Genomic DNA, 24,860 nt, shown 5'->3' on the forward strand with positions numbered 1-24,860 from the left:
TTCTTTCTTTCAGTCTCATGGTCTGTTTGGCCTCACTCAAAGTTTGAACTTCTGGGGTTAATGGTACTCTCCACATAAAACCTATTTCAAGGCCACAAGTAGATTTTAAATGGTAAACAAGCCAGAGATGATCCCTTGTGGTTAGAAGGGGGAAATCTTTGCTTATAGTGCATTCAAGAAGAAAATCTGAAAATAAAAAACTAGGCAATCTTCCTAGATCTTCACAAAAGCCCCAGTAAGAGTGTTACTGCTAAGATTTGGATCATTTTTTTGCTTTATCCAAGCTGACTTGCTGAATTCCCTTCCCAACCCAACATCTGAGCTACAAACACAGAGAAAAGATCACTTCTTACCTGTTCATTCGTTGTGCGGCCTCGGGCCACTAGAACAATATGGAAGCCAGTGAGACCAATGACTGGAATAAAGAATAACCCAGCCACACACATGACAGCCATTCTGTATCCAGGAGTTAAAGAAACTGGGGTGAGTGAAGGGAAAAAGAGGCTATGAAGGAGAGGAAGAGGAAAAAGAGGAAAAAAAATATCTTGGAAACAGGCAGGGTGTCCCTCACCTCTACTTAGGTCTAACTAAATTTTATCTCAAAGTTAAGTGCATCTGCTCCTAGTCTGGGTCCTTATCCTTGAGATGGTTAAAAAGTAATGTGAACACATTCATTCTGGCTCTAACCACCTTGTAAAGACTGTTCTGCACTAATCTAGAGCCAGAGCTTTACACTAGCATGTAGGGGGTCTGCTCCCAGGGCAAACTCTGCTTTAAAATACAGTAGCAGAGTTTTAAATACAAGAAATAGTACCCAGCAGTGTAGAGTCACACCCAAACGGAATTAAAATCCAGGGAGGCAGCATATCCTTCTGCTGGGTTGTCATAGCAAAGACTGAGACAGAAGTTCAGCTATAGTTTTGGGGGTAATGGGCAGTGACACAGGTAAGATGGGTACAAAGGAAAACCTGCACTAAGCATTTTCAGGGGAAGAGCAATGGAGGATCAGGAGAGTAGATCTCCACCAGTTCCAGAAAGACAAATCTTCAGATTCATTCTTTCACGTTTTCTTCAAGGTCACCTTGAGTCTCAACAGACCATAAAGAAGGATACGTAATAGCAGTATGAGCTGCTCCCAGCTTTTCCATATGGTTTAATACGAAGATGAGCCCAAAGGTGAATACTCCAACCATGTGTGTACTTAAGGACAGCAAGAAGAGAAAAAAATAGCGGTAGTTCCTCCGTCCTATGCAATTGTTGACCCATGGGCAGTGATGGTCAAAATCCTTGTAAAGAAAGGGACAGACAGCGAATATCCAAATGGTGAAATAAATTACATTGTCTTAGAGATAAATTTGAACCATCATCATGTAAGATTTTATCAAGCTAGTTCTGCAGCTTTACAACATGCTACACTCTCTTTAGAGCTCTTCTTAGGACCAAGTGTTTCTGTATCTATGGATGGAGAGGTACTTGAGTGTTTACAGGGTCTGAGAGAGGATATAAGCAAATAAAAGACAGGCTCTTTATCTGCTAGCAGCAGAAGCACTATTTTTTTATCATCCTTAGCAAGAAGAGTCAATTACAATGAAGTTCTCATAACCTATAACGTTTTGAAGATGCAATACTGCTGCAAAATTCTCTGCCCCACATTTCTGTATTTATACAAAGCTGAACAAATCTACTTTAAACAACAGACATCACAAAAGATACTTTTTACCAAGCAGGTCCCCAGCAAAAAACATCTGGATAAGACACAAGCAAAGTTCTGTGCAAGTTCATTAACAGTTATGAACCCAAACCTACTTGTCTCAGCCAAAAGTTCAAAGTCCCTCATAAAGTCAGATCCCTTTTAACAGGAGATTTAATAACGAGGGCAAGCCACAGACACCTTTCAAGTGTCTTTATGCAGTTCTATAAGCGTGTAAATCCATTGTCTTCAATGGGATTATTCTAGATGTGAAAACAAAATCAGGTGCAAGAAATAAACCCTCCTTATTTCTGTGTTTTTCAGAACAGATATTAGACACTCATGACATCAACCAATGAATTGTTTATTCTTTGTTTTGTGGTAATGTTATTTTTAAATATTCCTCAATGATGACAAAGGAGTTTTTGTATTCTTAAGTTTTACACAACGTATTTACCAAAAATTTACAAAATACAAGAAAATGGATTACAGCTTTCTCAAAGCACATTAGAAAATGACAGGGGCAACTTAATAAAGATAATTACAGGCTATATCTGAAATACTGACATAGCATATGTCTATCATGCAAACCTGGTTGTATGCAGCCCAAATTATCTATCCATTGTGAAACTATGTAAGAATCCACTGCAAACACTTCAGTAAAGAAAACAAAAATCTGACTACTATTGTCATAGATTAATTTCTGGCTCCCTCTGGTCACAGCAGGCTTTAGGTTTTAACTGATTTTACTTCTGCAAGTGTTGTTGGCTTTTGTTGTTTGTTCATTTTTATCAATTTATCTCAGAGGTTTTATATTTGGGAAAAGAATTTTTATTGCACATTCTAGACTGAAAGCAAAAAGATATGAATTACAACCCTGAATGTGCTCCACATGGAGAAGCCAGTAGAGTAACTCCTATCACTGCCTCCAAGCTCTTCTAGAATAGACAGGTGAGTGGGAAATAAGCATCACAAGAATCAATAAAGCATGCTGTTTAAGACCATGATTTATTGATTCAGAAGTCATTAATGCTTTTTGCCTATATTCCTCCACAGCAGTCGTAATTTAATTATACAAGCAGAGCTTCTTACTTGCTCACCAGAATAGTAAGGAACGTTCAACTGATCTGACCATCAATAAAACTTCTGGAGAGCTAGGCAGAGTCACCTTGTGTTCTGCTGTTTTATTTAGGTTACTTTTGGATGCTCTCCCATTTTCATTTCTGCTGCAGAACTGACTCGCATGGAGGCCTTATGGCAGCATGAAATTGGAAGTGTTTATATCAGTAAGGTTTGAGCAATCTTTTTCTGAGAAAACTTCACTTGCTGAAAATGAATTTTCATGCTGAGCCACTGGGGAGGGCAGAAGAAGGAAATTCTATGGGACAGCTGAGAATTTACCATTGTCTAAATAATCCTCAGGATCTAGAATTAGTGAAAACATTTATGTTTTAGAACTAGGAATATATACAACTCAGGTTTTCTACAAAAAATCCAGCTCTATGCAGCAATTCACAGAGTCTAAAGAAACTGTGTGACACAACTTATGAATAGCTGTGCCTATTCCCCTCCACTCAGGGACCTTCGCAGCTCCTTACTCTCCATCCTCTCAAAAGCCACATCCTACTAAGGCCTTCCACAACAGGATAGCCTTGTCCTATTTATCGATGGTTACTAGGCACAGCACCGCTTCCAGATAATTATAACTTAGATATATATTGCCCTGAAGGAGAAAATGACTGACACAAGATAAACCCAGACAGCTTTTCTCTCACATGTAACTGTGCTGCTTTCTTTGGAACTCTTTCCTTGCTTATGGCAAAGAGGATTAGGACAAAGATGGTGTATACAGCATTCCAGCTGACTCTAGTATTTTTTCCCTTTCTGATTAGTAATTCCTTTCATTTTAATGGCACAACTGAATATATTTTAGACATATTAAAGATTTCATCTTTCTATTGGGAAAAAAAGTAGACCTTGCAGCAGAAATTATCCTTAAGAAGTAGATTTTTTTAGCTCAGCAATAAAAAATTTCCCCCAGCAGTACTCTGCTGTGGATACAGAACTCTGTACTTACAAGTTTTGGAGATGTTTATAGCCCAAAAGCACATCTTACTGTCTGGGGGGTATTTTTAAAAAATCCTGTGTGCCTCATCAAGAACCTAGGGCTATCAAGAAACATGAAAGTCTCATAATTCAGAGCAACCAACACTGGAAACATGAATGAGTTCATGCTCTGAGCTGGGGTGTTGAAACCAACATGGTGTCCTTCTATTGACTGGAGAACCACTCACTGAAATTTGAGCTTGGTTTTCCTAAAGCTCACACACCATTCTAGCTTCTCTGCTTGGCCACTAATGTAAGCACCAGTTTGTTCCAAATGAAGTGATGAGCCCTAAGCTCATGCACAACAAGCTACAATGGTTCACCCGGAGCTTCCTGCTCTCCTGCACTCTGCCTCTGCATCGACTCTTCCATTCAGCTCTTTTTTACACTGATGATCTCTTAGCTACTTCAAGGGAGACATAGGCAGCATTATAAATTTTTATTCTAATTATCAGTGGCAACAAAGTTGACATCAAACATTAATGTATATGTATTATAACATACACCATACTGAGGGCTACATCTCAAATGGTATTAATTAGTAGGAGTCCATCAACAAGACTACAGCTGGGAACTTCCAAGAACTGAAATACTGGGGGAAAGCACTGAGCTGCATGTTTCCAGTAGTATGTGCAACCCCATCACTGAGGCAAAGCCAACAGATCACATAATCAACAGAACTGTTACCTCAACACAGTTGTCACAGACGCTGCAGTGAGAGCAGCGTGGAGGACGGTAGAAGTGACAGGTGGCACACCATTTCATCCGTACTTGGATTCCTTTAATCTCCACATTCTTGTAGAGTGGAGCTCGGAAGTCGTCATCTTTATCTTCATCTTCATCTGCTGCTCAATGCAAAACTACAAGTTAGTGGAAATAACAGAGGGTAAAGATAAAAGCTAATCCAGTCAGTGCCTTGGATACTGGGGCACTGCACGTGCTCTCAGACTTGTCAGAGAAATAACAGAGTGGTGGAAGTGTTGGGCTTTCAGAATAGGTTGTCCAGGCTGCAGAATACTTCAGTGATAAGGGCTTGTTTTAGCACCTCCCGTAGGAGTGCTGTGCAGCCTTACTCACCAGGCCCTGGACAAACAGAGGTGTTGGAGTCTTAGCCAGCATTTACAACCAGAATGAATGAGCTGCAAACTAGAGTCCAAGAGGAATGGAAATCAACCAAGCCCTTTTTGTGATAACTTCTGCTGCATACATTTAGGATTAAGTCAGTGCTAGCCTACCAGCACATAAAGAAAGAAATTACACTGACAGATATGCGGAAAAGGTTGCACTAGTTCAAACCTCAAAATCAACACAGATGACCCTGAGTGACAATTTGTTCAGCACTCTAGTGTCAGCTCACAATCATCCCAGAGACCTGTTGCCCCAGGGAGTGTGATGCCACAGTGAGACACACCATTCTGAAGCAGTCTGTGTGCTTGTGACAAGCCCTTGTACCAGTGCTCACTTCTTTAGAGTATATCCTGTGCTCACCTCTTCAGAGCGTACCCAGAACGCTCTTGCTCTAGTAAGAGTACATAACTGGGAAGATCTCACCTCTCTCAAAGGCAGCATGGTCTACTGATCTGAGCACAGGACTGGGAGTCTGGAAGTCCTGTATTCTAATTTTCTCACTCTGTGGCCTTGAGCTAGTCATTTAGCCTCTCTTTGCCATTAGTAAGATGATGACAATATCGTAGTCATCTTATTAGGGACAACACGCAGGGCAGATGGTTTATCACCTCAGTTAAGTGCTTCCCTGTTTAAGAAAAGAGGCCATTTAAAAATAAATGCACAAAATAAAAGCCAGTCTGTAATAGACAAGTATATATTGGGAAGAAAAGGAAAAAAATTAGAATGAGGTTCATGAAAGTTCATCTTTTATTCTAGATTCCTGTGATCTTTATTTGTTTCCTTTTGACAGAGAAAATCGAAGATGTTCATATCTATTTAACACCTGGTTAAACATTATAGTGCAGCTGGCATTGGTTGACTGGCTCCAAATTAGGTGGAATTTGATAATACTGTCCCAGCGGGGCATCAATCACTGTCATTTAGTTCTATATTAAATCTTCTCTAGGTGCGTTATCATGATCCGATTTCCATTGACTTCAGAGGGAGTTTCTCCCTTCACTTAGATGAGCTTGGGATCTGGCACAGCTACAGTATTTACTTTGCAAGAGTATTCTCTGGATTCATGTTTCTGCATGGAAGCAGAGTGCTGTACTGGCACCATTCTCTATAATTTTCCTTCATAACTAGTCAGTGGGACTCTTAGTGAAAGCTAGACTCTAAATCCCTTAGGGACTTCTATAAATACAATCTGTAGGTTCTTCAATACTACTAGAAACCAGCTCATGCTGTATAATACTTGTGGGCATATGAAAGCAAGACACTGGGACAGTCAAACCATTTAAACTCTTGTAAAAAAACCTGCCTATGCAGACAAAAAGTCTGTACATTGTGTATACCTACACGCATATAAACACATTAACCTTGCAGAATTGACACACACTTGAAGAGTTTGTATAAAATATTAACATCAAAAATATCGGAAGCCAGTTTGTAGTTGGTATCTATAAATAGCCAGCAACAAACATTGCCAGTCTCAACCCAGATCTCTAAATCAGTTTTGTCAGGGTAGCCCTAATTTCAGCGACTTAATACTTGCTTGCTTTTTTGCTCATTTAGTCATGTTACTGGCAACTGACTCGTACAGCGCCAATACTGATTCATACCAGAAACATTCAGAGAGCAAATAAATTAAGGAATTATTCAAAAATGAGTAATGGATCTGGGAGTTTGATTCAGGCCCTCTTCAACAATACATGAGTGAGCTGGGTTTACTTCCCCCCATAGCCCAAGTTCTATCTGCCAGAGTACCTGTAAGCTCATACGATATAGCTAGAAATGTGATTATTTCCAGCTTTCACTGATCTGAGCAGAATACACTGGCACAGGAATGTATCTTACTACACAGATTCTCATACTCCGATCCACTGACACAGGGCAGCCAAGTCTTGTGTTTTTGTAACATATCTGATTTTTGGTGACTTCCCTAAATGAAACGTGATTTCATTAGAATCTCAGCGTTTGTATCGCTTATTTGTTCTTTTTGTTTTGAAGGAAACTCGTAACTATGAGAAATGTGCTAAGAAACTTGAAAAACAAGAAGATTAAACCTATTTTCAATAACAGAAAGCAGATAGATCTATTGTATATTCATTTTAAATCACTCCTACAATTTTTGAACTCTTTGCGCTGGCAGCTCTGCAGGCAGTGTGGGGTGGTGATAGCTTTTTTCACATGCACACTTGTGATCTGAAATAACATCTGCTCCTCTTTCCTCCCAGCACTGGTATTTATAGTCTTTTCCATCTTTTCCTTATCATTTGCTTCCTTCACACATCTAAACTCCTACTCCATCACTTTCTTCCACGATGGCTTCCATCCCTTTTCTCATCCTTTCCCCACTCCCCTTGCTCCCAGACTCTTCCAGACCAAGCACATATACAGCATAGAGATATAAGGCCACAAAAGAATAGAAAGAGGCAGAAGAAAGCTGAGCTGCAGGAACTCCTTCCTGCTTTGCTCCTGACTCCCTTGTGTTAAGGGAGATGGGAAGGGAGAGAAGGTGATGAGAAAGTTTCAAAGTTTCTATTTGACCTCCTTGTGTGTTTCTCGTTTAAATGCAAAGTCCAAAATAAAGAACTTGTTTGCAAAAGGAAGTTAGAGAAGTGCAAAGGAAGGGATGAATTTACAATACACTCAGTACTGATCACTCAGGGCATGGTGAAGTCCCAACTGCAGGCTCCAGTCTGAGGGAATGATTTTGCACAAAGATACTGCATTCCCAGACTGAGATTTTCAAAACTGAACAACTTTATTCCAGCTCTCCTCCTACCAAAGGCAAAGAGCACGGATGCTTTGAATAACCTCACACCCAACGCATGTTTAACCACTGCTCTGTCTGCTGAGATGGAGGAACTAAAGAGTCCAGGAAAGCTCTTTGGAAAATCTCACTAGCATCTATCTGTACCTTTAAGCACCTAAACACTGCATCACATAATCTTGCACAAATGACTGCCTTTGCCTTAATTTGCCTTTACACACAATTATTTCCTTAACTGGAGTGCTAAAACACTTAATCAGTGGTTCAAAAGCTTCAGCTGAAAGGAATGGCAGACAGATGCTCATCATTAGATGCTGCTACCTGGCACTTCCTATTCAAGGAAGCCAGCAGGACAGGAACGTTGTTCTTGTCAGGTAGCAATTCAAAATAGATATTGAATTCAGTGAATAGAGGTGAGAAAGCACGTCTTGCAGAGTACAGATCCCATGGTTTAGTAAGACTGCCTAGAGCAGTCTCTGCTGCAAACTGCATGTGAATAATTATTGGAAGACGGATAAAATGAGGTGATAATTCTCTCATTAGGATGTGTTAAGAGAGATAGCTGCACTGTGGTTCCCATTATAAAAGCTGAGCAATCTTTATCCTATTTAATCAGCTGTGAATCAGTACTAATTTAAACAGGCATGTCTTTCTAAATGTATACATTTTTAGACACTCTTAAGTCAAGCTTTAATTATTATCTTTTTCAGCGTTCAATCCTCTTGCATTCATTTAAAGGCTTTTTGGAAGGTCTGCTTTGATGAAGCTGTTTCAGAAAGTGTAGCCTCTCCCCTCCACCATGCTCTATTACCTATTGTGAAGACAGTGACTTAAATTCAATGTGCCAGCATGACACAGGGGATGGTAATCGCAATCACATCAGCCAGGAGAGCTACCCAAGGAGAACCATTCTAGGCAACCCTGTGCCCTCAACTGCCAGCCTGAGCAAGTGCAAGGACAACTGACACCTCCTAGCTCAGAAGAGATATGGAGGGTATCCAGCATTTCACTACCATCCCACCTCTACTGCCAGCTGAGTATAATAAATGAAGTTTACAAGAAAGAATACCAGAAAAAAAAAGAGGATTAGTCAACAAACAGTGTGTTTGGATACCTGACACCTCCTTTGGTTTGGGTTTTCACATCCCACTCCCCCCAGACCCATTCTCTGTTACCTCGTGGGAAAACTCCGGGGTCCATGAAAGTTGCCATGCTGAAGTTTGCCAGTACAAACAAAAACACGAGCCCATTGTACACTGGGATGGCTGGGGAGATGGCTTTTGTCAACCAGGGGCACCTGTGGAGAAAAGAAGTTATAGATAAGGGCTCTTTCAGCTGTAACATGTAGTCTCTCCCCATTCAGCATCATCACATAGAGAAGTCTCGTCCCCTCCCAACCAGCCATGCAGCAAGGCTGAATTTGCAATTTAACATCAGAAATTTCCATAAAGCCAGTTTCAGTGATCTAAAGTACATTACAGACATCCTCTGTAAAGCTGCTTTGTTCCATAGCACAGAAAGCACCAATTGTTCACATGGCTCATAGGGCTTTGCAACCCTACTGCCTTATTTGCAACCTGGCATTTTGCTTCTGTGTGTAAAAGCTTCATCCCATTGTTGCACTTCTGTTTACCTTCTATATAGCCTTGTTACAGTTGATGTTACTTTCAATTTTCACTGGTGTAAAGCAGAATAGGATTCTTAAACCACTGATCTCCACAGCAGGTACAAAGAGAAGCACACTCACTTCTCACTACACTTCCCTGAGTGGTTTTCAATTCCAAATGATACTCAGAACCAGCACTCCAAAATCTCCACTTGAGGGAAAGTTTAGTCAGACTGAGCATGTGCTCTGAAAGTGTCAGCAGAATCTAAGAATGTGATATCAAAAAGAAAATGGATGGCTCCTGCCATGTGAACACCAGAAAAGCTTGCTGCCCACCTGGCAAACACAACCAAGAGGAACTGAGGACAAAGGATAAAGGAGAAAAAGTAGACAACTTTGGAAAGAGGATGGAGAAATGCCTGTTAGTTACAGGAAAACTGTTCTAACTGCAAAGAAGAATACTTCTGACCAGCAGAGGAGGGCAGGACCAAGGCAGAAAACAGCCTTACAGGCAATTTTACCCAATAAAAACCAGTGTTGATTCACTCAGCCATTTCAGTCTCTCTAAAGCTTATCGCTAAACACTAGACCAAATCTACTTCTCTGTTCTACATAAAGAGGTTCGGTGTTACAGGGTTGCTGAGGGGAAAAATCTGATCAATCTCATGAATCTTGCAAATATAAATAATGAAAAATGTGGGACAAAAAAATATCTTTAAAAAAAGTAAGACCCCTGACTGAGTGGCTCCTTAGAGATTTCCACTTGCCTTGACAGGCAGGGACTCCTCCAAAGGTGCTAAGCAGACAGCCATTCAGCAGCAATACCTTGCTGCCATTAGCATAAATCATATATTGGCCCACATTTTCTGGATTGTATTTTGCCTGAATTACATCTACGGTTGAATCTGGTTGTCTGCCAGGCTGAAGCCTGTGGAGAGAAAGTAAAAACAACAAACAAACAGCCTTCTCCCAAATCTAATTCTCACTGGTTTTGCTACTGATATGCTGTTTTGAACAGCCGAGAATGGCATTATTGACCTTGAAAGGACACTGTTAAACATGCTCTTGTGGCCAGCATTAGAAGGGCACCACCTTTTCTCCTCCCATTTCTTTGTGAGCAGGCAGCAAGAGATTGTTTTGCACTCCCCTTCTCTTCACAGCCTGGCTTTTAACATTGCACTGCTGCAAACTGCTTTTAAAAGGGACGTTTCCTTGTGTGTGCTTCCATCAGGCTGGCCCAGAGCAAGTGAAAGATGGACAAATCCTATCCAGGTGAATGAACTGTAAAGCCGAGAGCAAGATATGTCTGTGGCTGAGGCCAAACCTCCAGACTGGCTAGGGAAGAAGGAAAAAATAAATCTCACCTGAGTAAGCACTCTTTGCTATAGCCCACAGAGTGGGAGCAGAAGCACGGGGTTTCCCCTGGGACTGGTCCAAGTAGGGAGAGGCCCAGGAGATGAACACCTATTAAGAGAATAGGAAAGGGCTGAGAGTTCAGGGGAGGAGAGCTGCATTTCTCTGTGTTTCTCTTACATTTGGGATCTCATCCAGGTGGTCATGAAGCTTGGGTAAAGAGCAGATCTTGTAGAAGAGAAAGGCGATGGAGATTAACTAGCTCAGATAGACCCAGCTGAAGACAGCTTGACTCTATGAGATACCCTAAAACCCTTATGCTTCCCAGGAACTGGAATTTCAAGATGCAGCAAGGCCATACTGACTTGCTGCCACGCTCAGTTTTCCTCAAAGCAGCTGCCGATGACTGAAAACCAAGGCAAGACAGAAGTTTCTCACTTGCCATGAAATGTGCCGCAGTGACCTTGCCAAGCAAGCTGCAGGTCTGTCACTAACAACAGTTTCTGCCAGATCCTTTGGCGGAGAGCAAAAGAAATCCTGAAATAAGCAGTTATAGAATGAATTCTACACAGGGAAGGGTTCTTCCCTCTAAATTATAGTAAAATTAGATTCAGTAATGGGCATGACTGACTTAATTTCTTCCCATGAAGAAACTGCCTACACAGAGAAAGATTATGAAGTTACCCACTGCTTTTCAAGCATGGAGGAGAGATTTCCTTGGCAGTAAAGTCAAGTAAGTTGGCAAATCAAGGGACAGGAAACCCCTTCTTACAGATAACTAGTTACTCAGAACAAGATTATAATGAGAGAGACTGTCTCAGATGATTAATGTAAGCATTTGTTAACGTTCTCATTTGTGATTTACTTTGTCATGTTCCCAACAAATACATCAATTTACTAGGAAAAATTTTAGCTAGCTAAACTGAACAGCTCATTTAATGGGTAAATAGTGTATCTGAAAATACATCACGGAAGTTGAAATAAAGGATAGAGTGAGTCATTGTGCATATTAGCCAGAAGGTCTGTTCACAGTCCTTCCATTTTTTCCTCCCAGAATCTTTATGCAGAATCACAGATTACATAAAATTAGATGGGACAAAAGGGGCCTCATTTGTAAACTAGACTGACCGATAGAAACAGATGGGGAGAGCCAAGTCCTGGCTCATAACTGTAAAAAGGTCTGAAAAAGAGAATAAAATTGCTACTAGGATTCCCAACAATGATGCATCCTCCCTATCTCTCTCCCCTAATGCACACACAGTTTTAGGCAAAGTAACAGAAATTCTAATCCAAGTCTGGCAGGTGGTTTTATCACTAATCCATCATGCAAAAGTCTGGCTTCTGACCCTCTGCGCTCTCTGCCTCAAGAAATATCTGAGCACGACCTGTAGTGAGTTTCTTTTTACTTTGTGCATATCTTCTTCTCTCCAGGAGATCTGGGACAAACCTAGCTGAACTTTTCAGCTGCTTTTTCTAACAGAAGTTGTTACATATCTAGATAAACCTCACATGGATTCAAAGCCTTCTTTGTTCAGTGAACCCAAAATGTCAAGACGCTACAGTCTCGTGTCTTCAACTCACCTCACAGAGGAATTACATAGCATGAAGGGTACCACAAATTGTATTGTGTCATATAAATTAAGGAGAGCCAATAGCATCGTATAATCCCCTAATGGAGCACCACCACCAGATTCTTCTGAGAGAAACACTAAACCCCAGATTTCTGATGTGCACTGATATCTGGGAGTAAAACCACCAAATCCTAAGCCAGAGCTTTTCTATTACAGCTTAATTATTGTCAAAGAAAGCTGCACCTGTTGTGTTTGCTGGAGTACCTGCAGAATCACTGTCGCTGCAGAAATTCAAGGCAATATTCTTGGACAACCAAAAAGTTAAGTGATGGAACACGGCACCAGATGTGCTGTGTCTTGATTTTTGCATAAACAGCTAGACATGCCTCACTTGGCATATCTACAGCTCAGAAGACTCTCCATTCCCCATGGCCATTATTCCTCACTCCACAATCAACGTTTAAACTCAAGGTTATTGTGAAAACAAATGTACGATGGGTGCTCTATTCCAAGTTAGTTTGGATCCCTCACTTGAACCAGGAGACCTGAAGGATAATATTGCTACTGTTGCGGGTATCAGCTATGCTACATTAAGATCTGCTCCAGAGAGAAACCTTCAACGGTTTTGTTTACTGTAGAAATTAAGAGCCAGCACACGCCACCATGGCATACTAGAGATAATTATGGATCTCAAATTCTTTCTGAACGAAGCACACAATTACACAGGCAGCATTTTCCTTATAATTATACTTCTCTGACACAGAGTGATTCTGCTCATAACTCAGAGGAGAGTAATTCAGGATGACAGATTTAATCTCGTTTATCCTATTTACTCTTGAAACCCTATCCTAATAAAATGGAGAGTTAAAAAGATTAACAAATAGGATGACACAACTTGCTAGGTGTCAGATAGACTTATGCATCATCAGCTGCCTTCCCCTGCTAAACTAAACAACAAATAATCCTTTCTGGTTTTTGGCTTGGTACTTTGTAGCAAGACATGTTTGCATCTTATAATTATAGTTCACCTATAATTAAATAATTGAATAGGGCATTTTTTTCTTGAATCCTGCTCTAAATTAAGATTTGATGGTTTTCATTAAAACCTTTCACATGCTTGAAGAGGCAGTAGGCCATAGAGAATGAAGCCCGGGATTTCAAGAAGTGGGTTTTAGTCTTGGCTCTGACATTAGTTTGCAGAGTGACTGAAAGCCATCTGCTTCCCTCCTCCGCCCCAGTGAGGCCTTTTGCCAATGAGATGTGAACTACTGACAGACCATCTTCCCCACCACAGCGGGGAAGGGATCACCTGTCATTTTGCAGATCTCAGTGTCTCTGTTAGGGCCAGGGTGGTGGCCCTGGTGTTCACTTCCCTGGAACCCAGCTCCAGGCACCCACCAGCCTCTCCTGAACTGGGCAGGGGTGAGGCGTACAACTTCTGCTCACGGGCTGCTGTGGGAGGATGTGTCTGTGATTTACCTAGGGAACAAGGCCAGTGGTTCATTTTACATTCTGCTTGGAGCACATCAAGCACGTGTGTGCACAGACTCCCTCGGGGTGCTGGGTGCCTGAAGGCCAGAGATGAGGAGCAGAACATGGAGCAGGAGGCTATAACCCTTCTCTTTCTAACAGAAAGACAGTGAAATGTGCTTATGTAGTACACAGAGATGTGTGCACCTCAGGAGTACAGACAGGCACCCAAACTTTGGATATTTACCCACACCAAATAAGAAGACCCTGAGGACTGTCTATTTGGCTGCTCAGCTGCACCTAATATTTGATCTGAGACTACCACACATCCTTCCCCTCGGTCTCAAACAGATGGCTGATATGCAACAAAACAATTTATTTCTGCACAAATCACAAGGCATGGGTTTATAACATGGAAAAGAAAGCATCTCTTAACTTGAATCAAATTCGTCCACCATTAGAGTGTTAAAACAGTAACATGAAATAGCTGATTCAGGGCACGCAAGTAGAAGCAGCTCAGTGAAGTAGGGACTAATTAGATAAGAGGGGTCAACAAGCAAACATAATTTGACTAAGCACTGGTACTAATTTCACTGAAAACTTTCAAACTGTGTCCATAAGTTTACAGCAGCCTGTCCTCATTTGATTCCTCTCCACCAGCTTCTAGCCAAACCCTGACTGTTAAGAACACGTACCCGTTTGGGTACTGTAAAATCCATGTAAATAATTTCTAATCAGCACCAGATCTAACAAAGATTTAACATTTCTAACATTACCCTGAAATGCAGCAACCCTGGGAGCTGGACCCAGCATCCTGGGCTGCCCAAAAGCTGTCCTACCCTGAAAGGCACAACAGTCTGGATGGCTGAGATGATATGTCAGAGAAGAGACAGGTACACAGAGGTGAAAGTCCTCCAAATCCAGCACCGTACCAGCTGGACCATAAATGAAAGGGCTATCAACTGACTGATTCTGAACACCCACATTTTAGAATTTGGAATGAGTTGTAAACATTGTACCTTAGAGCCCATTCCACCAGTGTGTATGTAGGACAGAGAAAGTGCAAGACAGCACCCTGAACGCGGTACATCGCCCAGTCTGTATGACAGAGCAGAGAAGGGCAGAGATCTCCTAGTCTTTAGAAGTGAAAATCTAACACTTTTCTCACATATCCCAGTCTGGGTGAGATTTTTCCATTTATATGCTCTTTCCTACCTTGCAATCACAGAAAAGTACCTTTCTGGAATAGTAACAGAAGAAAAAAGAGAAAGTTCATTTGCCATTTTTTGTCACTACCAAAGATAGCTTGGAGATTGTTGTACATCTAAAAATATTTTCTGAGGTGTTAAGACATCTGCAGGTTTAACAAGGCATCACTAGAAACAGTCAGGAGAGAATGAATCTGAGTGTCATAACCAACATGAAACAAAACGGCAGGTCTTGTGAAAATAGCAGGAGGTTCAGCATAAGCCACATCCTTTGCTCAGCTCTGCCACATCAGATTTTGATAAATGAACTAATTTTTGCACCATATCTTACTCATTGGCAAGACTGCAGATAATATATTGTTGCCATAGCAGTACACCCTCACTGTGAGTACAGCAGTTGTACTGATAGAAAGTGATATCAAAGTAAAGGATAACAAATCCGAGTGTTACATAAAAATGGGAAAAGGAGAAGTAAATACTGGAGAATTTACTACTGAAAAACAGAAACTGATGAGAGCAGAGTGCTACATGGAACAGCTCATGCTGGTGGTAAGTGGGAGATACCAAAACATCTACCCTGGGTTTCCAGGTGCAGTAACCCATCACAAGAGACAAAAAATCCCCCCAACTTCCCCCACCAAAACTCTTATGAATTGCATGAGCCTCTTCCTAATTTGAAATATAGCTGAACACTAGAGGCAGAGATTCAAATCCATCTCCTGCGTAACTGTGTTTAATTATTCACAAGAAATGTGCTGGGCTGAAATTCACTCAGGTTTAACAAGAGCTGATGGGGTTTCAGTGAACTTTCCATTACACCCTGGACTCTGTCCAAAGGCTAGTGGTTCATGTCTGGCAATGTACAGATCAGAGGAGCTAAATCAATTAATAAGTCAACTGGAGACATAATGGTCCTTGGTGAAAAGTCTTATCTGAGCTATATATCACCCCCGAAGTAAAATATACTCTACCCTTTTCACAAAGCTTCGTGAAAGCTCTGGAGCATGTTCCCTTCGTACCTCTTTAAACTGTCTCCAAGTATGTGAGAGAAGACGCTAATGTCATGTGAATTGATGTGGGAGAAATACAGAGAAGGAACAAGAATATCAATAACCAATTATGAGTGAAACGATGGGGGTAAACATATCCATCATCATCATCATCCTCAAGTTCAGAAGCCATCCAGGCATCCCAGACCTATTGCACAGGCAGAGACTGACCCTGCGGGCAGGACACACGCTTACGAGCCACACAAACAATGTGGCTTTCCATCACGTGCATGGTGAGCAGACAGGACTGGATCGTGCGGGAGACAACGCACATGCTTGCAGAGATGCTCTTGGCATCCTCAGTAGGTGCCGGGAGCCCCGAAACCTGGTAGAGCACCCGTACATGCACCATACAAGTAGCAAAGACATCAGTTACTGCTGGGCGCTGCATGCAGTTGCTCACAACAGCAGGGCTTGGGCAGGCAGGGGCTGCGCTCGTTTGCAAATACAGATCAAACCTGCAAAATCCTTCTCTACACAGTGCTTAGAAATTTGCATTGTCCTGCAGTGAATTAAGGACCACTTACTGACATACAAGAAAGCCCAGGACAGAGCTTTTGGTTTGATATACTTGTAAAAGACTATGCTGTAACAGTGTAGCATCACTTGAAATGACCAGTTTTTCATTTGCACCTCAAATTGAAGTCATTCATTGCACACTGATTCTAGGGTATATACAGGCTGGATTTCAGAGTACACAATAACATTTTTCTATTAGGAGAAGGTTAATGCTCACATCAAAGCAAGATAGTAGGTCTTGATGGCACTTCAAGCATTTAATGGGCTGCAAACAGAGTCACCCTGAGCAGCAATAAACCCTCTGGCACCTCATGGAAAGGAGCTGATTGCCAGTGCACAGGCAAATCGGGGTGGACTCTTGAGTGCAGGCTACAGAGTGAGCGCACAGATCCAGAGACAAAGCCCCTTATGTGAAGCTCCTGGGTTTGCTTTCTCAGCCCTGGACTTTGCAAAGCCTAAAATGCCACGCAAGCTGGAAGAGGCAAGTGTAATCCAGGGCTTCTCAAACATGCACCAACCTTTTAGCAATACCATGCTGAGCAGCTGGAACCAAATCTCACTTTTTCCAACAGCTAATAAGAAAGCCGAGTGTATTGGTCATGATAGAAGAGGACAGTAAGAAGCCACTGCAAAATAACCACAGCAGGAGAGATACTAGTTGCCCTGTCACACTGAAAGTTTTAAATCCATTTGGTTAGAAAAAGAAGGAACTGCTGCCCAGTAACATTCCTTTGCAGTTCTGTCTGCATATGGCTGGCCACCAGCATCTCAGTACTGCAACAGCTGAATGGCTTCCAGCCTGTTCCAAAATTCACATAAGGGAATTATCAAGCCACAGAAACCTTGCTAAATGGGAAATCAGAGAATTACCTCCAAAAGATGCTGTGTGAACCAATAACTCATAACACAGCTGAGTTCTCAATGCACATGGCTGCACTGCCCTCAGTCTGTGCTCCCGTGAGCACCACTTCCAGCAACAGAGTTCAGCTGCCCAGCACAGTGTCCAGGAAGGTCAAAAGATACTTCACAGTGGCTGAAAGGGATACACATGCTACACAAGCTGAGTTTTTCTCTGCATTTTTGAAGACACCATGTGAAATGCAAACTTGTGCTTCTAATCTGTAAACATCAGGATTATTCAGTTAATACCACATCTAGTATAGAAATGCTAAAAAGAGACAGCCCCTCATCTTGAGTCTACCAGAGTCCCATTGCCCTGAATAATGAAGGACAGAGTTTTATTTGGGTTTTATACCACTAGTGATCCTCATGACCTTCCAGCAATCTGTAACCCAAGTTTTTGTTGGATAGATGGAATTGCATTTGCCAGATCCCATGTTTCTCTGATGGAAAAAATGCACAGGATAGCTCCTCCCTGAATGCAGGCTGTTCTCCAGGGTTTTTCCTATTGTCCTCACCCTTGCCAATACACTCATGAATCCAACAGCAGTGCAGAAAACGTGAGGTGAGCTGTTCCTACAGAGTTGCTTTTTAAAATAAATTCAAATTATCAGCTGCCTAATTCAGACACACCTGAGGTGATCCCAGCTACTGGCACAGAAGGATTTGTACAGACTTTGCTCACTATATTCCCCAACCACATACTCGCAGAACACATCTAGTAAACATTCAGTGTGATATTCATGACATAGTGGTGTAGTGGAAGCAAAGTAGCTCATTATAAGTATGGTGTGATGAGAGAGAGAAACAGGTAAAGAAATACAAGATAAGGAGGGGGGTGGTGACATCAGTGAAAAGATACGGTATATATCACCTTATTGAAAAGTTAATTTGACTTTTTAGATACTCCTTTTCCACATGAGCTCAGTAGAAAGAAATTAAATTTCACAAGATACCATCCCTTTACAGCTACTGGGGAAATTACTTAACTAAAAGACAGCATCTGTTAGATTAAAGTATGTGCCACTTAGATTAACAATGAGCCAATAAGCATAAGAAACGTTCAATATGAGTTCCGAAATCTGTGATTATGTCCTCAGTGGATTAGCAGAGAATGGGGTACCATAACGTACTTTCCAAAATGCAGAAAAGGGAGAAAGATGAAAAGCAGAGGACACCAGCAGAGACAGCCCAGTGTCTGAGCTTAATCCTGGACAGCCTGGGTGTCAGGGTGCCCGTCATGTGTCTGCATCAGAGAGCAAGCTGCCTTGTTAACACTCTGCACTGAAAAGAGCTGCAGGGGCTGCTTGGGGTCGCGGACACTAGTAGGGAATATTTTATTGGAGGACCTTCTCTCTCTACCACGTGTACCACTTGCTACATGAACTGCAGTGAGATGCCAGCTGGCCCTGTCAGGGATGTGGCATGGCCTGAGCTGGAAGGACATGAAGGACCATCCAGCTGCAGGTGAGGTCTGACACTGCTGCCACAATTCAGGTGTTTGGGGAGGGCATGTACCCTGATATCCAGCAGGCTCTGACAAATCTGCCTGCTGCTCTCTGCAGTGCTGGGGCTGAGACTTTGCAATGCTGAGACTTGTACAAAGAAGGAAAAGGAAAATCCCGTGAGGCTGGTAATAGCAGTTTAATATCTTCCATGACTTGAGAGAGCTGTTCAGGAAATTTACAACTAATTTAGACCAGAGGTTCTTGCAGACTTGTCTGGATCATGTACTGACTTTGAAATCTGGAAACAGTACCTGTCCATGGCCTGAATAACACACTTCAGAGCTGCTACGCAAGTTCCTTTATCTATGCACTAGCTTGCTTATGCAGGGAAAGGAAGCCAGTCCTAATTTGAACTCTTTTGTTTGAAGATTTCTAGAGACATATGCAGCAAAATTACTGCATCTATTGCAAGGTTTCCCTGTATGAACTGGAAAAATTAAGGATTTCATATTTTACAGAAGAGATGAACAAAACAAAGAGATAGAGGTACCTCTATTGCAAACAGATACAGAAGGTAGGGTAGAAAGTATAAACATTCTCATATATTAAGTATTGGGCAAATACATAATAACAAAACAAAAACCTCTCTTAGAATCTCATCTTTTATTTCTCTCTGGAATATTGTCCCAAAGGGGTTTTATGGAAACCTGAACTGGGAGCGTGACATTTACATACCTTATTCTCACTACACTGAAAAAGAACATTTGCATAGCTGGTATAAGGGGGCCCTAATATGTTAATATTTTAAGCGGGGAGTGAAAAAAAAATTACTTCAGCTGAAGAAAATTTTTCTTTAAGAAAAGAAAAATGAAAGAGACCTTCATGCTTCAACCTATAAAACAAACTTGGCATTTGGGAAGAACATGCCCCTGTGGCCACCTGCTTTGAGACTTTTCACCCCTTCGCAAGCCACCAGCTGGTACCAGCCACCTCTTGAGACAGGACATCAGAGGAGAATCATCAGTGATTCAGTCTACTTTGGCAACATCTTTACTCATAAACTGGAACAGACCTAACAACTGTAGCCAAGGTAATAAAACAGAACAGGACATATCCTCCAATTCAGCACCCTGCTATCACAGACCCCATGGGTACCACCTCGCCTAACCATGCCCTGTTCTGAAACCAAGCAGCATTTTATACACCAGGTCTTTTCTCTGCAGGATGGATGCCAGCAACAGCAGGGCAGAACTGAGGTCCTCTCAATCCAGTTCACAGCCCGTTTCTGCTGGAGGACTGTGACTATTTCAGGGCACAAGGACACAGCTGAAAAATCCTCATTTCTTCCAGCAGAGGGTAGTGGGACACACCAGTCAACAAGCAAACGTGTAAGATTATATTACAAACAAGAGATGTATGCAGCTCAAAACAAAACCCGGGGTGCAATAACAATAATAAAACAAAATTACACTGCTTAGCCCAGTGGAAATGTTACAGAACTAAATGCATTCATCAAACGCAGAAACGCATCAAACTTCAGCTTGTTCTCATTATCTCCACCCTTCCCTAGTAACATCATCACCTTCATTCCCCTTTCTAGGTTTGGGAAGGAACACCCCCAGGCAGCTGCAGGGTGGGAACAGCCTTTTCCTGAACATCTCTAGTAGAAATTTGTCTTCTCTTTCCCTCTATGGAGCTATTCTCCTTTCCCTGAGTCTCCCAAAGAAATAACTGAATAACTTTCAGGTTCCATTTCCTCTTTTCTCCCTCCCATCATTCTGTTGCTAAATTAAATGACTGAGCAGCAACATACATGTCCTCATGCAGCAGAGGAACACGGTGATACTGCAGCTTTAATGTGGGTCTGTGCCAACGCAAAGGCATTCTCAGGGGCCTCCATGGGTCATGCAGCCCATGGGCAGATCTGCAGACAGATGTCCCAGGCTCAGAGGCAAAGGTGACACATCCAGGAGATTCACAGCTGTCCCCATGCACTCTCTCAACAGATACCAGAAAGAGCCACTAAAGTATGAGAAGCACAACCACAGCCTTCTCAAACTATTAAATGCTGTGACTCCTTGGTTTAGATTAAGCATTTCCAATTTTCACAGCACAAACCAAACCAAACCCTAGTCCCAAGCCGCCCCTGCCTGCACATCAACAACTGCAACATCTCTGCTCACCATCTAACAGGATTATGAAAGGCTTCTGGAGGCAGCTTCTCCTGCAGGTGAAACCTTATTACAGGACTTACCAAAACCAAAAATGCTTTTGGGGAGCAATAAAACCCCAAAACAATCCACAGTGACTGTCACATTAACAGTAATTTCTTTATTTAAATGATGAAACCTAGCATCACCATCTCATGTCTAAATATTCCTGTCAGCTTGGACAAAATATAAAGGAAGTCTTCCAATATTTGTTTTGGTGCATAGGTATTCAATTCAGGTTGACACAAAACAAAATTACTTTGCTTAGAAAACATCCTAAGAGACCACAGCATCTTAATTACAGAGACAGGGAAGTAGAATTCAGCGTGGCATACAGATTTGTTTCTTGCCAATTCCACTCTAAAGTTCAGCAAGGCAGGGATCTCACCAGCAGCCCTGATGGCAGGGGGAAGTGTCATTGCTTTACTTGTGTATTATTTGCTCTACCCCAAGCCCCATCATTTTTAAAGACAGCAAAGTCGGTGCTCACATACTGCAGTGGACATAGGGTAGCTGTTTTCCCTACTAATATCTCAGTATTCACTTAAAGCCTACAGGTTTTGTGATGTTGGGGTGTGGTTTTTTGAAAGAACCACAAAGTTATCAGAAAAGGTGTAATTATGCTTTGGGCCTGATGAACTAAAAATCTTTCCAACTCTGTTGCTTTAATTCAGGAACATAAACCAGGATTACAACTCCCAAAGATGCATTAACAAAGCTTAATACACTCCTGAGTTAAAATGGGACAATTAGCAGCTCCTGTACCAAAATAGAGACTATGAAAATGGCATATGTGTCACCATCTGCTAACGATATGCAACAGGCAAACCAATTCAGGAAAAAAAAAAAAAAAAAAAAAAAAAGAAACCGTTTCTTGATGAAACTTGTTCCCATTTCCAAGAATCAAAGTGAATATTCGGTTTAAGCATTACACTTTCCAGATTCCCAGCTGGGACCAGAATGAGAAGCGTCAAGCATCTTATGATTTAACTGTTGAGAAATTTCCAGGCCAAACTTTCAAGCAAGAGGTTTGGCTACAGATCTGAACTGTGGGATGTTTTGTCTGTGGAGTTCTACCATTGCTTCCAATAGCAATAGTCAGCATTAGTATGCGTACTCTTTAAATACCCACTTGCTCCTGAACTTTGCTAAAGTTCATAATTCATGCTTTTTTCCCCTTGATTTAATTTAAAGAGTAGGGACCATCATTCTGCTTTTCAGAAAAATATGAACATTTACTTCTTGCTGAACAGTTGTCACAGTGTAATGAAAATACTGTTCAGTTTTTCTGAATGAGCCTCTTATCCCTCTTGCCCTTCCTCCTTCAAATATTTCCTGAAAATCATATGCCACAAGCAAACTAGTTTTGGCTTACACTAGAAAATGTCTTTAACTCTGGGATACCTTACTTCCCTTTACATTCCTCTTCAACAGCAGACAGTCTACCACAATGTTTAGGGGAAGTGTGGAGCTGCACATCACTGAAGAATAGCCGCAGAGACATAAGCAAAGCTTGCAAAGTTAGAACTGTGGTTTTGCCTCCTTTGATTTGAGGAGGGAAAAATAAATAATAAAAATGAAATCAGAGTATCTTAGTCACTACAGTCCTTTTCTGAAGCGGTTTTATAAATTTGTTACTTAACAGAAACAGGTCCAATCTTCCTGGTCTCTGTCACTGTCAAAATTTTTGGTAGGGGTCTTTTTTTTTTTTTTAACATGACTACTGGAAAATCTAGGCACAGAGCTACAATTCATATTCTGAATAAAACTTCGAAGAAAACTTATAACTTCTCAAAATGGAGCACACCGTACTTGACTCCAAAGGGCAATAAGATGGTAAAAATTAACCATGTTCTGGGAAGTTAAATCTCTGAAGTGCCCTTTGGTGAACATGAGAAGCAATTTCTTTTTTCAGAACTGAAAAAGTCCCTTTTTCATGTCTTAATTCCAGGATGCAAATTTGAATCCTACCAAAAAATAATATTTTTTCACTCACTGGACTAAAAAAAGGCTCTTTTAAATTTACCTGAAGACGTATAGTCAGGTAGCTAGAGTAAGTGACCTTGTCAAGGGTTATTTTTCTCACCAGTTTGCCTATATATTCCACAATTCAGCAGATCTTTTATTCTGGGAACACTTCATCTTTAACATTAAGCAGCAGTGTTGGGAAGTTTTCCTTTTAAAAGAGTACAAAGATATGTCAATAAAAATTAATTGGAAAGTGTTATAACCAGTCTCAAGAGAAGTTCACCAACTAGCGGTAGACACAGAATTACTGAAAGAATGGATGAAATCGGTGATTATCAGCAACAGACTAGTAAATCCTTAAATGAAGAGATTTACACTGCTGCAGGTTGGGCATGCAGATGCAGATGTGGAGTGGGGCTCATCCTCTTCTATTACAGCAGCCCTTCCCAAAGCTTCGCACTTGCAATATTTATACCTAATTTTCTGACATGCTTACAGGCCCGTTTCCATACCTTACAGTTAGGAAAAGAGGCTTTTACATTGCTTGCTCCTCAGGCATGAGTGACACTCATTTTATCAGCTCTTCAACATTTGCTGTTCAACATTAACCACACTAACCATGGATATCAACAGGTTTGGGGTTTTTTTACAATATGCAATCAAGTAATTGACAAGTTAACAAATCTGTTTGCTTTTCATGGTGCTTTGATTTTTTGTAATTAAACAAAAAACTGTTTGGATCCTGCCTTTTCCCTCAAAATGGAGTGTTGCCCATACAGGCACTTTAACTCTGTATTTACTTTCTAAAGCATCATATACTCTCTTCTCCCTCCCCATGACATCTCAAGGCAAACCACAGTGCCTGGGACATCTGGAGGCTGTGGTTTGAATTAATCCTTTCCAGCTATGAACAAAAGCAATCATCTTTGCTGAATTAATAAATACTTGACTTGTTAGTATTGTGAATTGCAAAACTCTGTGCTTGCAAATGCTATCCAGAAAATAGCATTTCCTCCTTCAAAACGTTATTAAAAAGAAAAGCAAAAGCTCCATGTTAGTTGTCTTAATTGTGCAAGATGAGAAAATGCATCTGCTTTGTGTCTTTAGTAACTGATACATAGCAGCTCCTTTAGTCTTCCTTAGTTCTCTTAAATTCACCTAACTATGGCTTTAGTTTCCCAGGGACTTTTTGTGAATATTGGGGAGGAAAAAGGTCTAGAGAGAATGCTATGGTTATGCTAAAGATACAGTGAACACAGCCTACAAGAAAATGCAATTATCCTCATTCTGAATAGTAACAGATGCCAAGACAGCAGAACCCACCCTTGAACTGGAAATGTTTTTTAAAGTATTCACAGTTTGTGCCGGCAAGACAAGGAAGGGGTTAAAGTGAATCCAGAACATCTTAATAGACCAAGAAAATGCAAAAGAGTCTGTCCAGAGAGTGTGCTCCCACCGGAGCCTCTATACCAGCTCTCCCTACTGGGTGAGGGACAGCACGGCATCGGTGTAGTTAAACCATTTCAACAAAGCTGCGCCCATCTTAAAAGTAAATCTGGGTGTGCACATCTGGCAGAAATGCTGCCTGGGCAGAAGAGGGGAGAAGACAAGAAGAAACTTTCTACCAGGATTTTGTTTCCTACATGCTTGACTCTACTCTGAATGTTTGCCTTCACAATCACACAGGCGTTGAATTGTTCAAATTACATATAATCTTGTGTTGCTCATTTACGACAGCGCAACCAGTGACAAAGAAAATAACTTCAAGTGCTCAGTTCCCTTCAAACAGGAAGAAAGCCCATGGTGACAGACTAGAGAATGTGTGACTTGTTTTTCCACCACCCCATGATGCACACATACCACACCGAGTTCGGGA

The 24,860-nt window shown here is 41.4% G+C and overlaps 1 protein-coding gene across 3 annotated transcripts in view; it reads right to left on the minus strand.

Moving 5' to 3' along the window:
- The window catches only part of ZDHHC8 (zDHHC palmitoyltransferase 8), a 121,430-nt gene that overhangs the window by 20,560 nt on the left and 76,010 nt on the right, over positions 1 to 24,860 (minus strand). For all 3 annotated transcript variants that reach the window (XM_074921159.1, XM_074921161.1, XM_074921160.1), the window contains exons 2-5: positions 8,858 to 8,979; positions 4,484 to 4,641; positions 1,114 to 1,286; positions 354 to 456 (exon numbers count right to left, since the gene is read on the minus strand). In XM_074921159.1, the coding sequence (XP_074777260.1) occupies positions 354 to 456; positions 1,114 to 1,286; positions 4,484 to 4,641; positions 8,858 to 8,979 (556 nt within the window). The remainder of the gene's footprint in view (positions 1 to 353; positions 457 to 1,113; positions 1,287 to 4,483; positions 4,642 to 8,857; positions 8,980 to 24,860) is intronic.

This window comes from Athene noctua, chromosome 17 (genome assembly GCF_965140245.1).
Source record: "Athene noctua chromosome 17, bAthNoc1.hap1.1, whole genome shotgun sequence".
NCBI lineage: Eukaryota > Metazoa > Chordata > Aves > Strigiformes > Strigidae > Athene > Athene noctua.